Genomic DNA, 18257 nt, shown 5'->3' with positions numbered 1-18257 from the left:
GCCTTCTCCAGGAGATCTTCCTGACCCAGGAATAAAACCCAGGTCTCCTGCACTGCAGGCAGATTCTGGGCCGACTGAGCTATGAGGGAAGCCCCAGTAAGGGGTTAGAGCCATCAAATTTTATACTACCCTAAAGATAAAATATAAATCTATGGTTATTAAAAACTAGTAAGTTTAAAAGGATTCAGAGAAGGTGGGGACATGTGAACAACTTTCTATCCAGTACTAGAAGCTCTTTGCTTATAATCCCCAAATGGACCATCTCAGGAAAACAACTTATTTGATGATGATGTCGATGAATTACTACCAATGACTCTTGAGAAGTTGCTCACATAGAAGTCTCACTCCCACAAGACCCTAGAGATCCATGGAAAAGCACTGAATTATATAGATTTTATAATAACCAAATCCTTATGAGGCTTCCAGCAATAAATCATCTACAGCAAGCTCCAAATTCCATGAACTAACAAGACCACAGGAAATTTTTAAAAAACTTCTGAGAATAAAATTCTATAATACCACTGAATATTTCTCTCAGTGTGCATTCTATAATATACTTGCCAATACAATTTTATGGCAATTTAAGCTAAAAAACAAAGTTGGTTATTTGTATATTGGACTAAAATATGTTACAAAATGCCATGGACAAACTGGCTTAAGCATTTCCTACACGTACAAAGATATTTGTTAGTTTTGCCTTTGACTGTCCTTCTTAACACGTACCAGAAATGGCAAAGCTGGGGGTGCAAAAGAACGCCCCCAGTATTTCCTGACTATCTACTATGTGCAAAGCAGACAGCACTGTGTAGTGGAAAAGAGTATCTTTTGGAATTTGACAGACCTGTGAATCCTGGCTCCATCCTTTCCTAACAACTCTCAATAAAAATTATGAATGTCCTCATTCCCACTTTATAGCTAAGTAGACAAAGATCCTGAAAGTGTGTCTCTTGGAGTCTGTGAAACCAAGACAATGCATACGAAGCACCCAGCACTGTATGTGACCCAAAGGAGAGATTTAATGAACAAATAACCATTGTCCAAATAATCATCATCATTTTATTATCAGCATCATCAAAGTACCTGATGTTCAGGGATGAAAAACTGTATGATCTGGTCCTTAAAAGAACTAATAATACAAGGAACCAGAAAGATGTCACAAATGACTCTTCTACAAATTACTAATATAATATAAATTGGAACAACTTTTTGGGAAGAAAAGTGGGTAGAATCAGGGAAGGCTTCGCAGAGGACATGGCCTCTGAACAGGATCATAAAGGACAAATGGAAGGTACATGAATGGAAAAGGGGGGAAACATAATCCAGGTAAAGAGAACAGCAAGGGAAAAAAAACAGACAAAGATTTCAAAGGACACAGCATGTTCAGGGACCGATAAAAGCACAGATTGTCTGGGGGTAAATCAGAAGAGAGCACAGAGGGAAGACAGGTCTCCTGACCTGGATAACCAGAGCTCACACACAGGCTGAAAAGGTGGTGCAGCTTCATACTTCGAAAGGATAGGCTTTGCAGGCGTCAGCCCAGACTCAGTGCCCAAAATGACTGCTTCCCAACAGTGCTATGCTGACCAAGAAGTTGCTTCATGGTTTCTTCAGTTTCTTATTTGTAAATTGCAGATGGATAATAACCCTTTACTCAGCGGAGTGGTTTGAGAATTAAATATACAAAATGAAATAATAAAGCAGAAAATATATTATCTGGCATGTAACTAAGAAGTTCAGTTAGTGGCAGCGATGGTTACTGAGGACTCTGGTCTTGGTGTGGAATGGGAATGACAGAGGGTCTCTGAGCAGTTAAGTACCGTGATCATGTTAGGGCTTACAGAGGTGCGCAGACTGGGGCATGCTCAAGCCTTTTTGGTGAAGCCTGCAGGGGTCAAATTAAGTTTAACTTGGGAGAAAAGAAGACTAAAACACATTTTTGGCCTTGAATCCAAGCCAATTTCACATAAGTAAGAAGCTGGTATTTTGACCCTGTCACCCAAGGGCCAAGTGGAGGGGCAGGTAGGATGGGCTAGAATGGGAAGAAGCTGGAGTCATGAAGACCAGATGGAAGTTACAAAAATCATACAAGATCTGCATGTGGTGAACAGGAATGAAAACTGTTAATGATAATATGAAAGCTTATTGTGTGCCATGAGTTACATCACTTTATCGTCACTACTTTTTTTTTCATGTATTCTGTTATCATCTCCAATTGGCAGATGAAGGGACAAGCACAGAGGTTTCATAACTTGTTCATGGTCACATAGTAAGTTGTTTTTTAGCCATTAATTCATATCCGACTCTTTTTTGACACTATGGACTGCAGCTGGTCACACTCCTCTGATCATGGGATTTCCCAGGTAAGAATACTGAAATGGTTGCCATTCCTTCTCCAGGGGATCTTCCAGACCCAAGGACTGAACCTGAAGCTCCTGCATTGGTAGGTGGATTCTTTTACCACTGAGCTGCCAGAGAAGCCCCCACATAGTAAGTAGTACAGTCAGTATTTGAACCTGGAGTATCTTACCGCCTTATCAATGACTATGCAATACTACGGAACCAAATGGAGGTAAATTCCAGAACACGGGGGCAATATGTGACACAGAGATTATTATCATAGCATTTTCCAAGTCATTAAATTGAGTTAGATTCCTTTTACCTAAGAACTTACTGTTTGGTAAGTTCAGTTCAGTTGATAGCATTGGACATTCTGGAGAAAACTGCTCTAAATTTTGGTTGATAGTTCAAATATATAATGAAATTATGAGAACTCATTCCTAAAACAGAAATATTATGTTCTTGAAGTACCATGTTCTAGATGACCTTGGCTATATACTGTGAATGTGTGTGTGTGTGTGGGTGTGTGCACGCATGTGCATGCAATCAGTAGCTCAGTCATGTCCAACTTGTGATCCTGTGGACTTTAGCACTCCAGGTTCCTCTATCCATGGAATTTTCCAGGCAAGAATACTGGAGTGGGTTGCCATTTCTACTTCAGGGGGTCTTCCCAAGTCAAGGATTAAACCCATGTCTCTTGCATCTCCTGCACTGCAGATGGATTCTTTACCACTGTGTCAGCTGGGAAGCCCACATACTGCAAATATTTGTGCTCAATGAGACTACACAGAACCAAAGGGCAGCTCTGTAAGAAAAGCTGTCCAGGACATCAACTAGATACTATCTCCTAAAGATTTTAGCTGCAAAATAGTCTAAATTTTAAATAAAATGTGAGTTTTTAAAATTTGTAGTCACCCTTGAAATGGTACAAATACACACACACATATACAGAGGCAGAGACAGAAAAACAGAATGTAAGAATTGTGATAAAATGTTAACAATTGGTGAATCAAGGGGAAGAGAATATAGTCATTATTTTTCAACCTTTGCAACTTTTCTGTGGGTTTGAAATTTTTCAAGATAAGCAGGTGGTGAGAAAATAACCAATTATAACTTTTATAATGTAAAAAGAAAGAGAATGGGAAGGAAAATGATTCCAGTTTTATAGTCGTTTATGAAAGCAAGGGGAGGGTTTAATGAGCTTAGGAATAAAAAGAGAACATGATTTCAAAACACTTTTATTATAAAAGTTATACAAATGATTTTAAGAAGATATAAAATAAGTAACAGAGAAAAATCTCTCCTAGTTTCATTGCAAATACATAGACATTTGCTTCTACCTCTTTCCCTGACATGAGGATTTTGGGGACAGGAGAGAAGTTATACTACACAGGGTAATTTAGTATGCTATTTTTTAAAAAAATAACTACTAAAGGAAACACACACACATTCATACAATCCCTTCTGGCCCAAAAGATAAGGAGTGTACTGAAATATACAAGATGTTCTATTAACAGAAAAGAACAGCAGCAGCAACAATGGCAACCAAAATAGGTTCAGTGAATGATTAATTTGCGAACGTGATGTTCTATTGTGTAAAGTAGCATGAGAGGATATTCACAAAACTACAAAGGAATGGAAGAGAAATGCCAACGAAACAAAGGCAATTATTTAATCAAAGAGAAAAGACAGATTTTGAGAATATTAATAAGATGACCTTTTGTAAAAGAGCTTGAAGATTTTGCGTGGCATAAACATATGAAGATAACCCAACCTTGAACTTAAACAGTGATGGTACATTAAAACAGACAGTAAATATGAAAAGCACTTTATATGTCATGATGTACTACACAAATTATTCTTATATTTAAGAATGGGGGAAGCCAAGACTGCATTCAAACAAGACAAACATAAACCTTTATGATTTCCTGTAGACATAAATGTCATAGATTTGGAATGCCTGAAGGGAGCACAAGGTCACTTTGCCTAATCTTCTATACTGAAGGCATAAGCCAGCAGCCAAATTTTTGTATTGATATGTATAGATACCAATGTGTCAAAATTTTTAAATTTTACACAATGAAGGTCTTCTTTTCTCTCATTTTCCTGAGATGATAATTGATATGCAGTACTAAGTATAAGGATTACAGCATAGTGGTTTGACTTACATATATTGTGAAGACTACCTTAGTAAGTTTACTGATAATCTATCATCTCATATAGATACCAAAAAAAAAAAGAAAAAGAAAAAAAACGAAGATTTTTTTCCTTGTGATGAGATCTCTTATGATCTACTCTGAACAACCTAGCGCTTCTTTAAACGCTGGAAGATGAGGGCGAAGTGGAAGCTGCCTGCCTTAGATAAGGCCTCTTGAGCTCTCAAGTTCCTCTCCGACTCCACCACCTCCTCCCTGCCCTGAAGCCCACTCCACCTTGTTCATTTTCATTCCCTGCCCGGTGTCAGTAGGAAATGAGTTTGAGAACTGATATGTAAACTGAGAGAGAAGGAGAGACAGGACAGGAGGGTCGGGTGGGGCAGCAAGTAAATGTGAGTGAGTGAACAGTGAGAGACATAAACACTCATATTCCTACTAGGAAGGTCTCAACTCAGTTAAGGGATTGATCCACACACTGTGTACACTTTCCTCACTACGCACAGAGCTGGACCTGTCCCAGGACAATGTCCTCTATGCATCAGCTCCCCGGAAACAACTGGGGCTCCTGGCAAAGAATAGGGCGGAACCCAACTGAATGCATCGTGTGCTAATGCCATTGTGGTAGTGTAAAAAGTGTGGCTTTTTTTCAAATGATTATCATAATCAAGTTACAGTGAAGGAAAAATTGCTGCAAAGGCAGTAACTGTGGTGTGCACACAATTCCAATCTCAAATCTCAATGTTTTATAAATTCATTTTTAATTGAAGGATAATTCCTTTACAATATTGTGTTGGTTTTTGCCATACCTCATCATGAATCAGTCATAGGTAAACATATGTCCCCTCCCTCCTGAACCTCTAGAAAGATGGTACTCATGAACCTATTTGCAGGGCAGCAACAGAGACATGGCTCAGATGGTAAAGCATCCATCTACAACGCGGGAGACCTGGGTTCGATCCCTGGGTTGGGAAGATCCCCTGGAGAAGGGAATGGCAACCCACTCCAGTACTCTTGCCTGGAAAATCCCATGGACAGAGGAGCCTGGTAGGCTACAGTCCACGGAGTTGCAAAGAATCAGACACGACTGAGCGACTCCACTTTCTTTCTAACACAGACACAGACATACAGAACAGACTGATGGACACGGGAGTGGGGGAGGAAGGAGAGGGTGGGATGAATGGAGAGAGTAACATGGAAACCTTTACACTACCATATGTACAATAGAAAGCTAATGGGAATTTGCTGTATAATCAACTCAGTTCAGTTCAGTCACTCAGTCGTGTCCTATTCTGCGACCCCATGGATGGCAGAACTCCAACCTTCCCTGTCCATCACCAACTCCCAGATTTGACTCAAACTCATGTCCGTCGAGTCGGTAATGCCATCCAACTATCTCATCCTCTGTTGTCCCTTTCTCCTGCCGCCTTCAATCTTTCTAGCATCAGGGTCTTTTCAAATGAGTCAGTTCTTTGCATCAGGTGGCCAAGGAATTGGAGCTTCAGCATTAGTTCCTCCAATGAATATTCAGGACTGATTTCCTTTAGGATGGACTGGTTGGATCTCCTTGCAGTCCAAGGGACTCCCAAGACTCTTCTCCAACACACAGTTCAAAAGCATCAATTCTTCGGTGCTCAGCTTTCTTTATAGTCCAACTCTCACATCCAAACATGACCACTGGAAAAACCATAGCTTTGACTAGCCGGACCTTTGTTGGCAAAGTAATGTCTCTGCTTTTTAATATGCTATCTAGGTTGGTCATAGCTCTTCTTACAGGAGCAAGAGTCTTTTAATTTCATGTATGACTCAAGAGAATTCAAACCAGGGCTCTGTATCAAACCTTGCCTTTTGATAAACAAATATACTAATAGCATCTTTGGGGCTGCTCTCAAATGTATGCCAATCACAGTATCTTCTTGAGGTTCATTCATCAATAGCAGCATGGGCACATCCCCCTGGAACGAGGTAGAAATGGTAGCTGTGAAGTCATAAATATGGCCTTAGGTGGCCCGGAGAACCACTGTAGTGGTAGAGTGGATCCACCCTCCTTGTTGGTGACCATGGTTCATATTACAGATTGGAGGCCTCGTAACTGTGGGTGCTTGGAGAGCGTCTGGTGATTCACTTTGCCTCCTGGAGCATGAAGAGTGAGAAGAAATCAGATTCAATTCGTGCTAGTGGGTTTCTTTCTTTTTCTTTTGCTTTTTATGGTCTTTTGTGTGCTTGAAAAACAATGTGAAGTCCCTAAGCAACACGGAAGAGCTTAGTGATGTCTGAATGATCTGACATTGCTCGATATACATCAAACTTTAAGACATCTAAAGCGGGTACTGTGATTAAGCAGCAATTTAAGCAAACAAAGACTAGTAAAATACTCACTAGCTTTAAAGGAAATCTTTCTTCCTTTTTGAATGGTGCACAGAGGAATTCCTCATTAATTATCTGTTTTCTGAGTGGATTTATTTCTGTATATCCATTTGAGAGTCACTAATATACTGGTTGGAGAAGGCAATGGCACCCCCTCCAGTACTCTTGCCTGGAAAATCCCATGGATGGAGGAGCCTGGAAGGCTGCAGTCCATGGAGTCGCTGAGGGTCAGACACGACTGAGCGACTTCCCTTTCACTTTTCACTTTCATGCATTGGAGAAGGAAATGGCAACCCACTCCAGTGTTCTTGCCTGGAGAATCCCAGGGACAGGGGGAGCCTAGTGGGCTGCCGTCTATGGGGTCGCACAGAGTCGGACACGACTGAAGTGACTTAGCAGCAGCAGCAATATACTGGTTCAGGCTTCCCAGGTGGCTAGGTGGTAAAGAATCTTCCTGCCAATGCAGGAGCCACCAGAGATGTGGGTTTGATCCCTGGGTTGGGAAGATCCTCTGGAGGAGGAAAGGGCAACCCACTAGTGTTCTTGCCAGGATAATCTCACAGTCCATGGGGTTGCAGAGTTGGACATAAATGAGCGACTGAGCACACACACAATATACTGGTTTATGCCTGTGAGTTATTTGTCAGGAAATTTTTTAATAATATGAAGACCCAGATAAACATGATGGTGTAGTCACTCACCTAGAGCCAAACACCCTGGAGTGTGAAGTCAAGGGGGCCTTATGAAGCATTACTACAAAGTTAATGGAGGTAATGAAATTCCAGTTGAGCTACTTCAAATCCAAAAATGATGCTGATAAACTGCTGTACTCAATATGACAGCAAATTTGGAAAACTCAGCAGTAGCCACAGAACTGGAATTTTCATTTCAGCCCCAAAGAAGGGCTTTGCCAAAGAATGTTCAAACTACCAAACACCTGCACTCATTTCACATGCTAGCAAGGTAATACTCAAAATCCTTCAAGCTAGGCTTCAACAGTATGTGAACCGAGAACTTCCAGATGTACAAGCTGGATTTAGAAAAGTCAGAGGAACCAGAGATCAAATTGCCAACATCCGCTGGATTGCCCAAAAAGCAAGAGAATTCCAGAAAAACATCTACTTCTGCTTCACTGACTACACTAAAGCCTTTGACTATGTGGATCACAACAAACTGTGGAAAATTCTGAAAGAGATGAGAATACCAGACCACCTGACCTGCCTCCTGAGAAACCTGCATGCAGGTCAAGAAGCAACAGTTAGAACCAGACATGAAACAACAGACTGGTTCCAAATCAGGAAAGGAGTACGTCAAGGCTGTATATTATCACCCTGCTTATTTAACTTATATTCAGAGTACATCATGCAAAATGCTGGGCTGGATGAAGCTCAAGCTGGAATAAAGAAACATTGATTGCCAGAAGAAACATCAATAACCTCAGATATGCAGATGACACCACCCCTATGGCAGAAAGTAAAGAGGAACTAAAGAGCCTCTTGATGAAGGTCAAAGAGAAGAGTGAAAAAGCTGGCTTAAAACTCAACATTCAAAAAACTAAGATCATGGCATCTAGTCCCATCACTTTATGGCAAAGAGAAGAGGAAAAAGTGGTAGCAGTGACAGATTTTCTTTCCTTGGACTCCAAAATCACTGAAGATGTTGACTGTAGCCATGAAATTAAAAGACACTTGCTCCTTGAAAGAAAAGCTATGACAAATCAGACAGCATATTAAAAGCAGAGACATCACTTTGCCAACAAAGGTCCATATAGTCAAAGCTATGGTTTTTCCAGTAGTCATGTTCAGATGTGAGAGCTGGATCACAATAATGGCTGAGTGCTGGAGAATTGATACTTTGGAATTATGGTGCAGAAAAAGACTGTAGACAGTCCCTTGCATGGCAAGTAGATCAAAATAGTCAATCCTAAAGGAAATCAACCCTGAATATTCACTGGAAGGACTGATGCTGAAGCTCCAATATTTTGGTTACTTGATGGGAAGAACAGACTCACTGGAAAAGACCCTGATGCTGGGAAAGACTGAAGGCAAAAGAGGAAGGGGGAAGTAGAGGATTAGATAATTAGATAGTGTCACTGACTCAACAGACATGAATTTGAGCAAATTCTGGGAGATAGCAGAGGACAGAGGAGCCTGGTGTGCTGCAGGCCATGGGGTCGTCAAGAGTTCGACACAAGTTAGCAACTGAACAACAACAACTGTGTGTGTGTGTGTGTGTGTGTGTGTGTGTGTGTGTGTGTGTGTCTGAATCACTTTGCTGTACACCTGAAACTAACACAGCACTATAAATCAACTATATTTCAATTAAAAAAAAAATAAAGACACTTTTGCATTTCTCATCACTTGGTCTGTCATTAGTATCACCATATCCATTTTTCAGATTAGGAAATCACAGTCAGACAGGCTCTGTAGTTTGTCTGGGGCTGCCCAGGTAAGGACAGGTTGTGAATTTCTTTCACAGTATCTCGTTTTCTTCTGATATTAAACAGCCTGCAATGGACAGTTAAGGGAGTGCTTCTCAAACACCACTGTGCTTAGGAATTGCCCAGGGATCTTATTAAAATATAGATGTTACTTGGTTGGTGTGGGTAGGGCCCCAAATTCTGCATTTCCAACCAGCTCCCAAATGTCCCTGAGTCCGTGGACTGACCTTTGTGAGGTCTTATGTCATTATTTTTATCTGTTTTTCTCACCTCTTCCACCTCCTTCTCTGTGCCTTGGCCTTATTTCTTTTTATGCGCCTTGCCTTCATATGTGTGTTGTGTTCAGTGGCTAAGTTATATCTGACTCTTCTAAATTATTATTTGTTTCAGTCACTGAGTCATGTCCCACTCTACGAGCCCTTGGAATGAAGCATGCCAGTCTTTGCTATCCTTCACTATCTCCTAGAGTTTGCTCAAATTCATGTCCACTGAGCTGGTGATGCTATCTAACTATCTCATCCTCTGCTGTCCTTTTTTCCCTTTTGCCTTCAATCTTTCCCAGCATCAGAGTCTTTTCCAATGAGTTGGCTCTTTGCATCAGGTGGCCAAGACATTGGAGTTTCAGCTTCATCATCAGTCCTTCCAATGAATATTCAAGGGTGATTTCCTTCAGAATTGACTCGTTTGATCTCCCTGCCTTCCAGGGGACTCTCAACAGTCTTCCCCAACACCACAATTCGTAAGCATCAATTTTTCAATGCTCAGCCTTCTTTATGGTCCAACTCTCACATCCACACATGACTACTGAAAAAACCTTAGCTTTGACTATATGGACTTTTGTCAACAAAGTGATGTCTTTGCTTTTTAATACACTGTCTAGATTTGTCATAGCTTTTTTTCCAAGGAGCAAGCATTTTTTAATTCCAAGACTGCTTTCTCCATCTGCAGTGATTTTGGAGCACAAGAAAACAAAGTCTGTCACTGTTTCCATTGTTTCCCCATCTATTTGCCCTTATAAACTGAGATGTCATGCATCTCAGTTTTTTGAATATTGAGTTTCAAGCCACCTTTTTGACTGGCAAGAACACTGGAGTGTGTTGCCATTTCCTTCTCTGGAGATCTTCCTGACCCAGGGATTGTACCCACATATCCTGCACTGCAAGCAGATTCTTTACCACTGAGCCATCAGGGAAGCCCTATAAATACATGCACACACAAATATATGTATGTATAAATATCACACACATATTCTTTTCCATTGTGATTTATTATAAGATATTGAATATACTTTCCTGTGCTTCAGGAGGTCCTTGTTATTTACCTATTTTATATATAGTAGCTTGTATCTGCTATTTCCAGAGCCTTAACATGAAAACAGCTTGAATCCCCAGGTTGCTCTGAAGACCCGCCTGGGAACAACCTAGAAAAGAGAGTGACTCCCTTCTGTGACTCCCCTCTGTGACTCTTGCCCGAAAGCTCTTAGGGAGGGGAACTGAAGCCAAGAGTATCATGTTTAACTGTCCACATTCACAAAGCACTTGCCAGGCTTAAAAGTTAGGACTTGTCTTTCTTCTTTTTCTTTCCTAAGTGAAAAAAAATTTTTTCCACTGAAATTTGTTTTTGTTGTTGTTAAGGACCCTCTGTTATTTTGTGTCTCTGGGATGCAAAGTAAGATCTTGTTGTGACTCTCCATTCCCCAATCTCTTCCTCTTTGGAAATCAAAGCTTAAAAAGAAAACTGTCTTGTATTTAAGAGACTCGAGTTGGGTTCTTCTGTATATCCTGTATACATATATATGTTTATCCAGCTGGAAATTCACTAAGAAAAACACTGCCTCCTAATCTTTTCGAGATGAACCCTGTGGGACCAGACTGAGGGATTCCCCTTGGAAGGGGCTTCGGGTAGTACCTGTTAAGATCCCTTCCATCATGTGAGGCCAGGGTCCGGGTTGGGTACTTGAGAGCAACGCACAGGGGAGTAGCAAGCTGAGAACTGACTGATGGACTGCGACTGGAATGGTGATAGCTCGATGGCCTGTCTAGAAAGTGACACACAGCATTTCTGTCCGCGCTGCTCTCTGCCGCATCTGCCTTGTTTAGGCTGTGTCCTCAGCCTGGACCACCGTCATCCACCTCCACCATCCTTATCACAGACTCAGATGTCACAGACCAGTCCAGTGCTGTCCCTTGTGGGTCCTGCTCTGACTTCCCTGGGACAGAAGAAGCCACTCCCTTCACCTCACTTTCTGCACAGCACTGACTACGCTACTGCATGGTAACCAGGGCCCTGAGCAACCTGGTCTCCCTGCAAGACTCTGAGCTCCTCCAGACTGGAGGTTACTCTTACCCAGAACCGGAACTGAGAACAGAGTGTAACACACAGTGAACATGCAGAGCGATGGCATTTGTCTCTAAAATAAGAGGCCCGTGTGTGCCACGGCTGTGGCTTCCTTACCATTTAAAGACCCACAAGCAAAGGAGTTTAGAAAAACTGTGCCGAGCAAATGGCAGAGTGGGTGGAGGGCCCCGCTTGCCCTGTGGTCCAGCCCACCCACATGGTTTACCCTGTGTCCCTTCACTCAAACCGTGGGCACAAAGCTACACATGCAGACATGTTCTGAAGGCCATGGAGCAGTCAATTATGCTGCAGGGGCAGACAGGAGTCCTGGCTGTGTTTCCCAGGCCCCTGACTCTGGACAAGTCAATTCCTCTCTCCCAGCCTTTCTCTCCTTATCTGCAAACGCCAACAATACACACAGGTGTCAAAAATCATAACCACTAAATCCACAAAGATAAATGGAAAGAGTTCTAACAGCAAGTAACTAAAACAGAATATAGAAGTGTTCATACATTTTGATTGAAATTATGTAAAAATATATCCGTACCTGAACAATAACTGGGAGGTAATACGCAAATAAAAACAACAATATCATTGAATGAACTATGAGGCGGTTTCTCAAATATGCTTCATCATTATTATATCATATTTTCCATTAAAAAAGGAAATTGGGGTAAAGCCTTACAGCGTTGCCATGGATATAAGACACAGGAAAGATCTCCATAAACTCCAGGAAATATATTCTTGTCGTTCAGCTGCTGCTGCTGTTATTCCTACTACTAACATCTGAACAGGCTTCCCAGGTGGCACTAGTGGTAAAGAACTCACCTGCCAATGCAGGAAACATACGAGACGTGGGTTCGATCCTGGATTGGGAAGATCGCCTGGAGGAGGGTATGGCAACCCACTCCAGTATTCTTGCTTGGAAAATCCCATGGATAGAGGAGCCCAGTGGGCTAAAGTCAGTAGGGTTGCAAAGAGTCAGATAGGACTGAAGCGACAGCACACACACACACCTGGGTGAAAAATTCTTTCTAAAAGTGGATTGGAGACACACACCTCTTAGGCTTATAAAGCCGGTACACTCTTAATCCTCAGACAAGACAGATCTCACATATACAAAGCTTTTCAAAATATAACATATACATTCTAGGAATCCCCATACTTAATCAGTAGAGTAAACCCCCTGGAGATATGAACCCCTCCTCTCCTAAGGTGCTCAGCGCGGTGTCATCTCCTTGGCCGCCTTTGAAAGGAGTGAGAAGAGACCATGCTCTCTAAGGCCTGAGAAGCAGATGGTTCTGTTGGAGCTGATGGACTAAGAAAACAAATCTCCAGAAAGTTCTCAGCTCTTCCTTCAGAGCCACCTAGAAAAGATGCTTAGAGGTGGAAGCCTCATAACCACAGATATTGAGAGTAATTCTAAGACTCTAAGGAATGCCATTAAGTGAGACCTGCAAACCGCTCCAGCCTTACCCTTCGTCCACACTGGCATGGACCGCGGCAACAACTCCTTCCAGGATGTGGAGCGGGTCCGCCGGCCCCCCAAGGTCAGCACTGCCTCCACTGTGAAGGGAGAGAAAGAGAGAGGAAGGGATTCAGGACAGATGGCTCAAGCTCAGGAACCAGCAGGGCACTGACACTCAGATGAACCCAGCTGGATCTCAGCAGAGCATACACCACGAGCTCACAGCCGCTCATGGCATATGCAGCCCGCCAAGTACCAGGTCCTGTGCTGCGTGCGTCCTAAGGATGTGGAGAGGAAGCCTTCTCTGCCCTGAGGAGCTCACAATCTAACAGAGGCTTGTTTCCTACCAAGAGAGTAGCAAAACAAATGAAGTTTAAAAAATAAAAAGGAAAAAGAGAAAGAAAATCTATTTGCATTCTGTTATTCAAAAATTCAAAGAAATACCCAATGGGCATTAAAAATATGAGCTATTTTAAGCGTTAAATATATATACTCTAAATCCTCCAGTTGGCCTTTTCCCCACAATATTAATATTCACATGGCCCTTACAAGGTACCAGGCAGTGCTAAGTGATTCACATACATCCTGCCATTTAATAATCCAACACCCATGAGACGGGCCCTACTATGATGTCCACACTACAGATGTGTGTGCATGGAATTCTGCGGAATTTTGAAAATGCAGCAGAGGGAAGAGAAGTTTTAGATGAGTCTTCTGAATAATTTAAGTTATATGATTTAAACCAACTGCTGGATTCAGTATGTTCATACCTTTGTCATATTAAGCTTACTAAATTCACTAACCTTCTACAAGGTAAATGTCATAGACCTAGTCAATAGCAATTTACTTTCCTTAGAAAAAAGGCAGATGAACTAAAGTTCCCTTTCTCCCACTACTGAAAGATTTAATCCATTTTTATTGAAAGTCTTCTGTGTACCAACTATAACATTTATTAGACCAGAATGAAATCTTCAGATTTCATTAGAACTGGGCACACGGAAGAAAAGAGGAGTATAATTTATGTCAGAATTTTATAAATGTAAAAATATCATGTCAAATTTTAATTATGTGAAAACATACAATTTTTTAAATGAAACTAAATTCTCTTCAAAGCACTAATTTTTCAAACTTTTGTTTTTGTGAGAGTCATATGAACTCGAAGTAATAATAACAAGATAACAAAAATCAAAAAGCTCCCCTGGTAGCTCAGACGGTAAAAATCTGCCTGCAACGCAGGAGACCTGAATTTGATTCCTGGGTTGGGAAGAACTCTTGGAGAAGGGAATGGCTACCCATTCCAGGACTCTTGCCTGCAGAACCCATGGACAGAGGAGAATCGAAAAGATAAAGATGGCAAACAATTATCTGTTATCACTTGAAAGTGGAAAGTGGCTCTAATAACCACCAGCACCACCAAAACATAGTAAGTTCATTATGTAATAAAGGTTTATTCATTTCACATTTGTGATTTCTAAAAAATGTTACACTACGTTATTTCTCTCCTTATACAGAAAATTACCAGATACCTCAGAGCATTAAGGTGAAAACTGGATGAAGCTGGGTAATTAAACTGATAAAGACTCATTTGATTTCAGTGCAGCTGCTGAAAACTGACACGCTTTTAATCAAAAAGTTCCTCAAGAGCAACACGGAATCACAAAGAATGCTTAAAAGAAGAATAAATTAAACACAACTAAATCTTTTAGGCTAATTGCATTATTCACAAAAAGCACTTGATGCCTCATTATTTTCTTAGCTTAACTTTCCCCTCTTTCCTAATCCACTGGAAGCTTTCCTACAAAGATACCAGCCTATTGACAGGAAGCTAGAATTTCTCAATTGTCGGCTTTATGCCATTAATTGCAGGTAAATAACATCCTAATATACTTAACAGATGTCTAACTTCTTCAGTATGTGATTAACCTTGCCTTGTATACTTCAAAAGAAACTTCTGGGAATTGGTTTTCCACTGCTGAAAACACAAGCTCTGAAAATCCACACTAAAATTACACGACAGGTCTGACACGAAGGGACATGCTTCACTGGCCACGTTGGCCTTTGTCCCTTATTTCAAGAATTATCTGAGTGAGGGAGAGGGTCAACCGAGAAATTAGAAACGTGTTACACTCAGGACCAATGATGGAGCATTTCATGGTTCTCCACTCTCAAGATATTTGAAGACAAGAGACTGAGAAGTCTAATCATAATCATTTACTTTTATAAAGTACTTCATAGTTATACAATGCTCCTATGTACATGATATTTTATCTTCATAACAACTGTGAAACAAGCACTTTACTGGCAAAATATCAGCTCAGGTTTTCCTTGATGACTATTTTATGGCTTACCTCAATGCAGAGACGATTTCTGTTACTGCACTCTGCACAATGTCCTTGGGCGAGATGTCAAGAGGGCCCACAGCCACCTCCAGCAGCTGCTGAATCATTCTTAGAGGCTGACCATCTAAACACATGGCCACGGCTTGATTGTAAACTTTCTCTTTTTCTGACCGAGACAGATCATAGAGGTAACCATATTTCTGCAGCATTTCCTAAAAACATGGAATTCAACATGTAACTATGAACTAGAAATTACATGAACAGAGTGAACTATACTCAGAAGACTCTCAAACCAAATATACTACAACCACAAACACCACACGGAGGAACACGTAGGGGAAGTTAAGAGCTTGGTTTCCAGAGCTACCAAGACCTGACTGTAAACCTTGCTTTACTGTGTACTAAGTAGTAAGCCACTGTGATCTCAATTTCCAGTGTCTATAAAATGAGAATGAGGACAATCAGTTCTTGTGAACAGAGGGTATTGTAAACATTTAATAATACAAAAATCAGACCTTTAGCACAATGTCAGGCACAAAGTAATTCTCATTAAATTTCTCTATTATTATTATTGTGCTATAAACACATAAGTTAAAATCTATTAAGTATCAACTATGTAAACCCAGGTATTGTATATGTTATATAATTTAATGTTTATAATTATCCTGATACCTCAGTTGCTAAAGAATCTGCCGGCAACGCAAGAGACCCCGGTTTGATTCCTGGGTCAGGAAGATCCAGGGAAAAGGGATAGGCTACCCACTCCAGTATTCTTAGGTTTCCCTTGTGGCTCAGCTGGTTAAGAATCCACCTGTGATGCAGGAGACCTGGGTTTGATCCCTGAGTTGGAAAGATCCCCTGGAGGAGGGAAAGGCTACCCACTCCAGTATTCTTACCTGGAGAATTCCATGGACTGTATAGTCCGGTCGCAAAGAGTCAGATGTGACTAAGCAACTTTCACTTTCATTTTTCTTTCAACTATCCCACAAGGAGCTCTAATGAGCTCCACTGTATCAGAAAGGAAGCTGAAAACCAAAGGTGTTATGCAACATGTCCACAAGTCATACAGTCCCCATTAATGGAGCTTGGGATTAGAATCCAAAGTTATGCTTTCCCCACCACATTCCCCCACTCCACACTGCCAGTCCCTTTTTGAAAATATTGTAAAAACTAACATGACAACAAATAATTTCAGAAATAGAACGGGCCTACCATCGTCCAGCACACCAAATGCGATCACTTGATGGTAACAACACTTTCTAACTTTCACAAGTGCTTCTGAATGTAACTGCTTTGTCTTTCAAACCTTAACTGGACATTTGATGATATCAAAGACTTACTATTAACATTTTTATTGGTAATGTAGTGGTAGTGGTAGTTACATTTAAATATATCTTTTAGAAATAGATATGGAAGGATTTGTGCATAAAATGAAAAGATGACTGGGTTTTTCTTTAAAATGACTCAGAGCAGTAAGGGTAGAAAGGAAATACATTGGTCATGTCTTGATAATGGTGAAAGCTGGGAGTTGAGCATATGAGCTTTCAGTTTACTATTCTTCTCACTATGATACTTTCTGTATTTAAAAACAAACTACCTTTGAGTTAGGCAACAAAATTACTAGTATCCACAGTGAGACAAGAGAAAACTGAGGTTCCAATGGTCTGTGATTGAAGTTGCACTAACCTTCTTGAGTTTACAATATGGTCTTTCACTGAGTATATAATTAAAGAGGTTAAAATCAAAGCCTGCACTTAAAAGGGTTAATATATATAAGATTGAAGGTTATTTTCAGCATTTGATCTAAAAGGTGCCTTAACAAAATCATATAATGTCAATTTAGGGACCAGAAGAGGCTCCTGTTAAGGACCATCCATGGCCTAACAACATTCGCAATCAGCTATTCCAAGTGTGCTCAGTCCCTCAGTTGTGTTCAACTCTTTTCAACCCCATGGACTGCAGCTCATAAGGCTCCTCTGTCTACAAAATTTTCCAGGCAAGAGTACTGGAATGGGTTGCCATTTCCTTCTCTAGGGATCTTCCCGACCCAGGAATTGAACCCGGGTCTCCTGCGTTGCAGACAGAGTCTTTACCAACTGAGCTACAAGGGAAGCCCCTTAATTGTCAATATTTTTAATATTGTCAATAATTGTAATTATTGATTATACAACTGTAACCATCAGCAGAATAAAATCAAGATTGGTAAGGCCAATTTGCTTCCTATGAAGGCTTCTATATTGCTCATACCATTATTTAATATTATTTATTAGATAGGATAATAGGCACTAAAAAAAATACAAAAATGAAATAAAACTGAAATCAGGCTTTTGGATTCCTCCCATTATCTCCTGGATGAGGGGCTTGCATTTTTGAGTCTCATACGTATTTTGAAGTATTCCATTTGTTTAGTATTTGGACTCCTCTCCACTGACTGATTTTTCTAGTCAGGAATATATATATTGTTTTACAAGCCAAGAATACAATTCATTAAACACATAAGGTTAAAAAAAAAATAAAGCAGATCAGTGGCCACTTATAGGTTCATTCACTACAGCATTACAAAGCGAATGGACTATTTTTTACATACCTAAACACTGTTTTTACCTGGGTGAAAACCATTTATGTAGTGATTTGTCAATTTTTTAGCTATAGAAAGTGAAAGTGAGTCACTCAGTCGTGTCCAACTCTTTGCAACACCATGGACTATGGGAATTCTCCAAGCCAGAATACTGGAGCGGGTAGCCTTTCCCTTCTCCAGGGGATGTTCCCAACCCAGGGATCAAACCCAGGTCTTCCACAATGCAGGCAGATTCTTT

General features: G+C 40.8%; 1 protein-coding gene across 2 annotated transcripts in view; it reads right to left on the bottom strand.

Annotated features, from left to right (window-relative positions):
• NBAS (NBAS subunit of NRZ tethering complex) overlaps nt 1-18257 on the bottom strand; it is a 333473-nt gene that overhangs the window by 44212 nt on the left and 271004 nt on the right. For both annotated transcript variants that reach the window (XM_019970679.2, XM_070799115.1), the window contains 2 exons: nt 15451-15653; nt 13111-13200 (listed from right to left, as the gene is read on the bottom strand). In XM_019970679.2, coding sequence (XP_019826238.2) covers nt 13111-13200; nt 15451-15653 — 293 coding nt within the window. The remainder of the gene's footprint in view (nt 1-13110; nt 13201-15450; nt 15654-18257) is intronic.

The sequence above is a fragment of the Bos indicus genome, chromosome 11 (assembly GCF_029378745.1).
Source record: "Bos indicus isolate NIAB-ARS_2022 breed Sahiwal x Tharparkar chromosome 11, NIAB-ARS_B.indTharparkar_mat_pri_1.0, whole genome shotgun sequence".
Classification (NCBI taxonomy): domain Eukaryota; kingdom Metazoa; phylum Chordata; class Mammalia; order Artiodactyla; family Bovidae; genus Bos; species Bos indicus.
The sequence above is the reverse complement of the archived record's forward strand: the minus strand, read 5'-3'. Positions and strand labels throughout refer to the sequence as shown.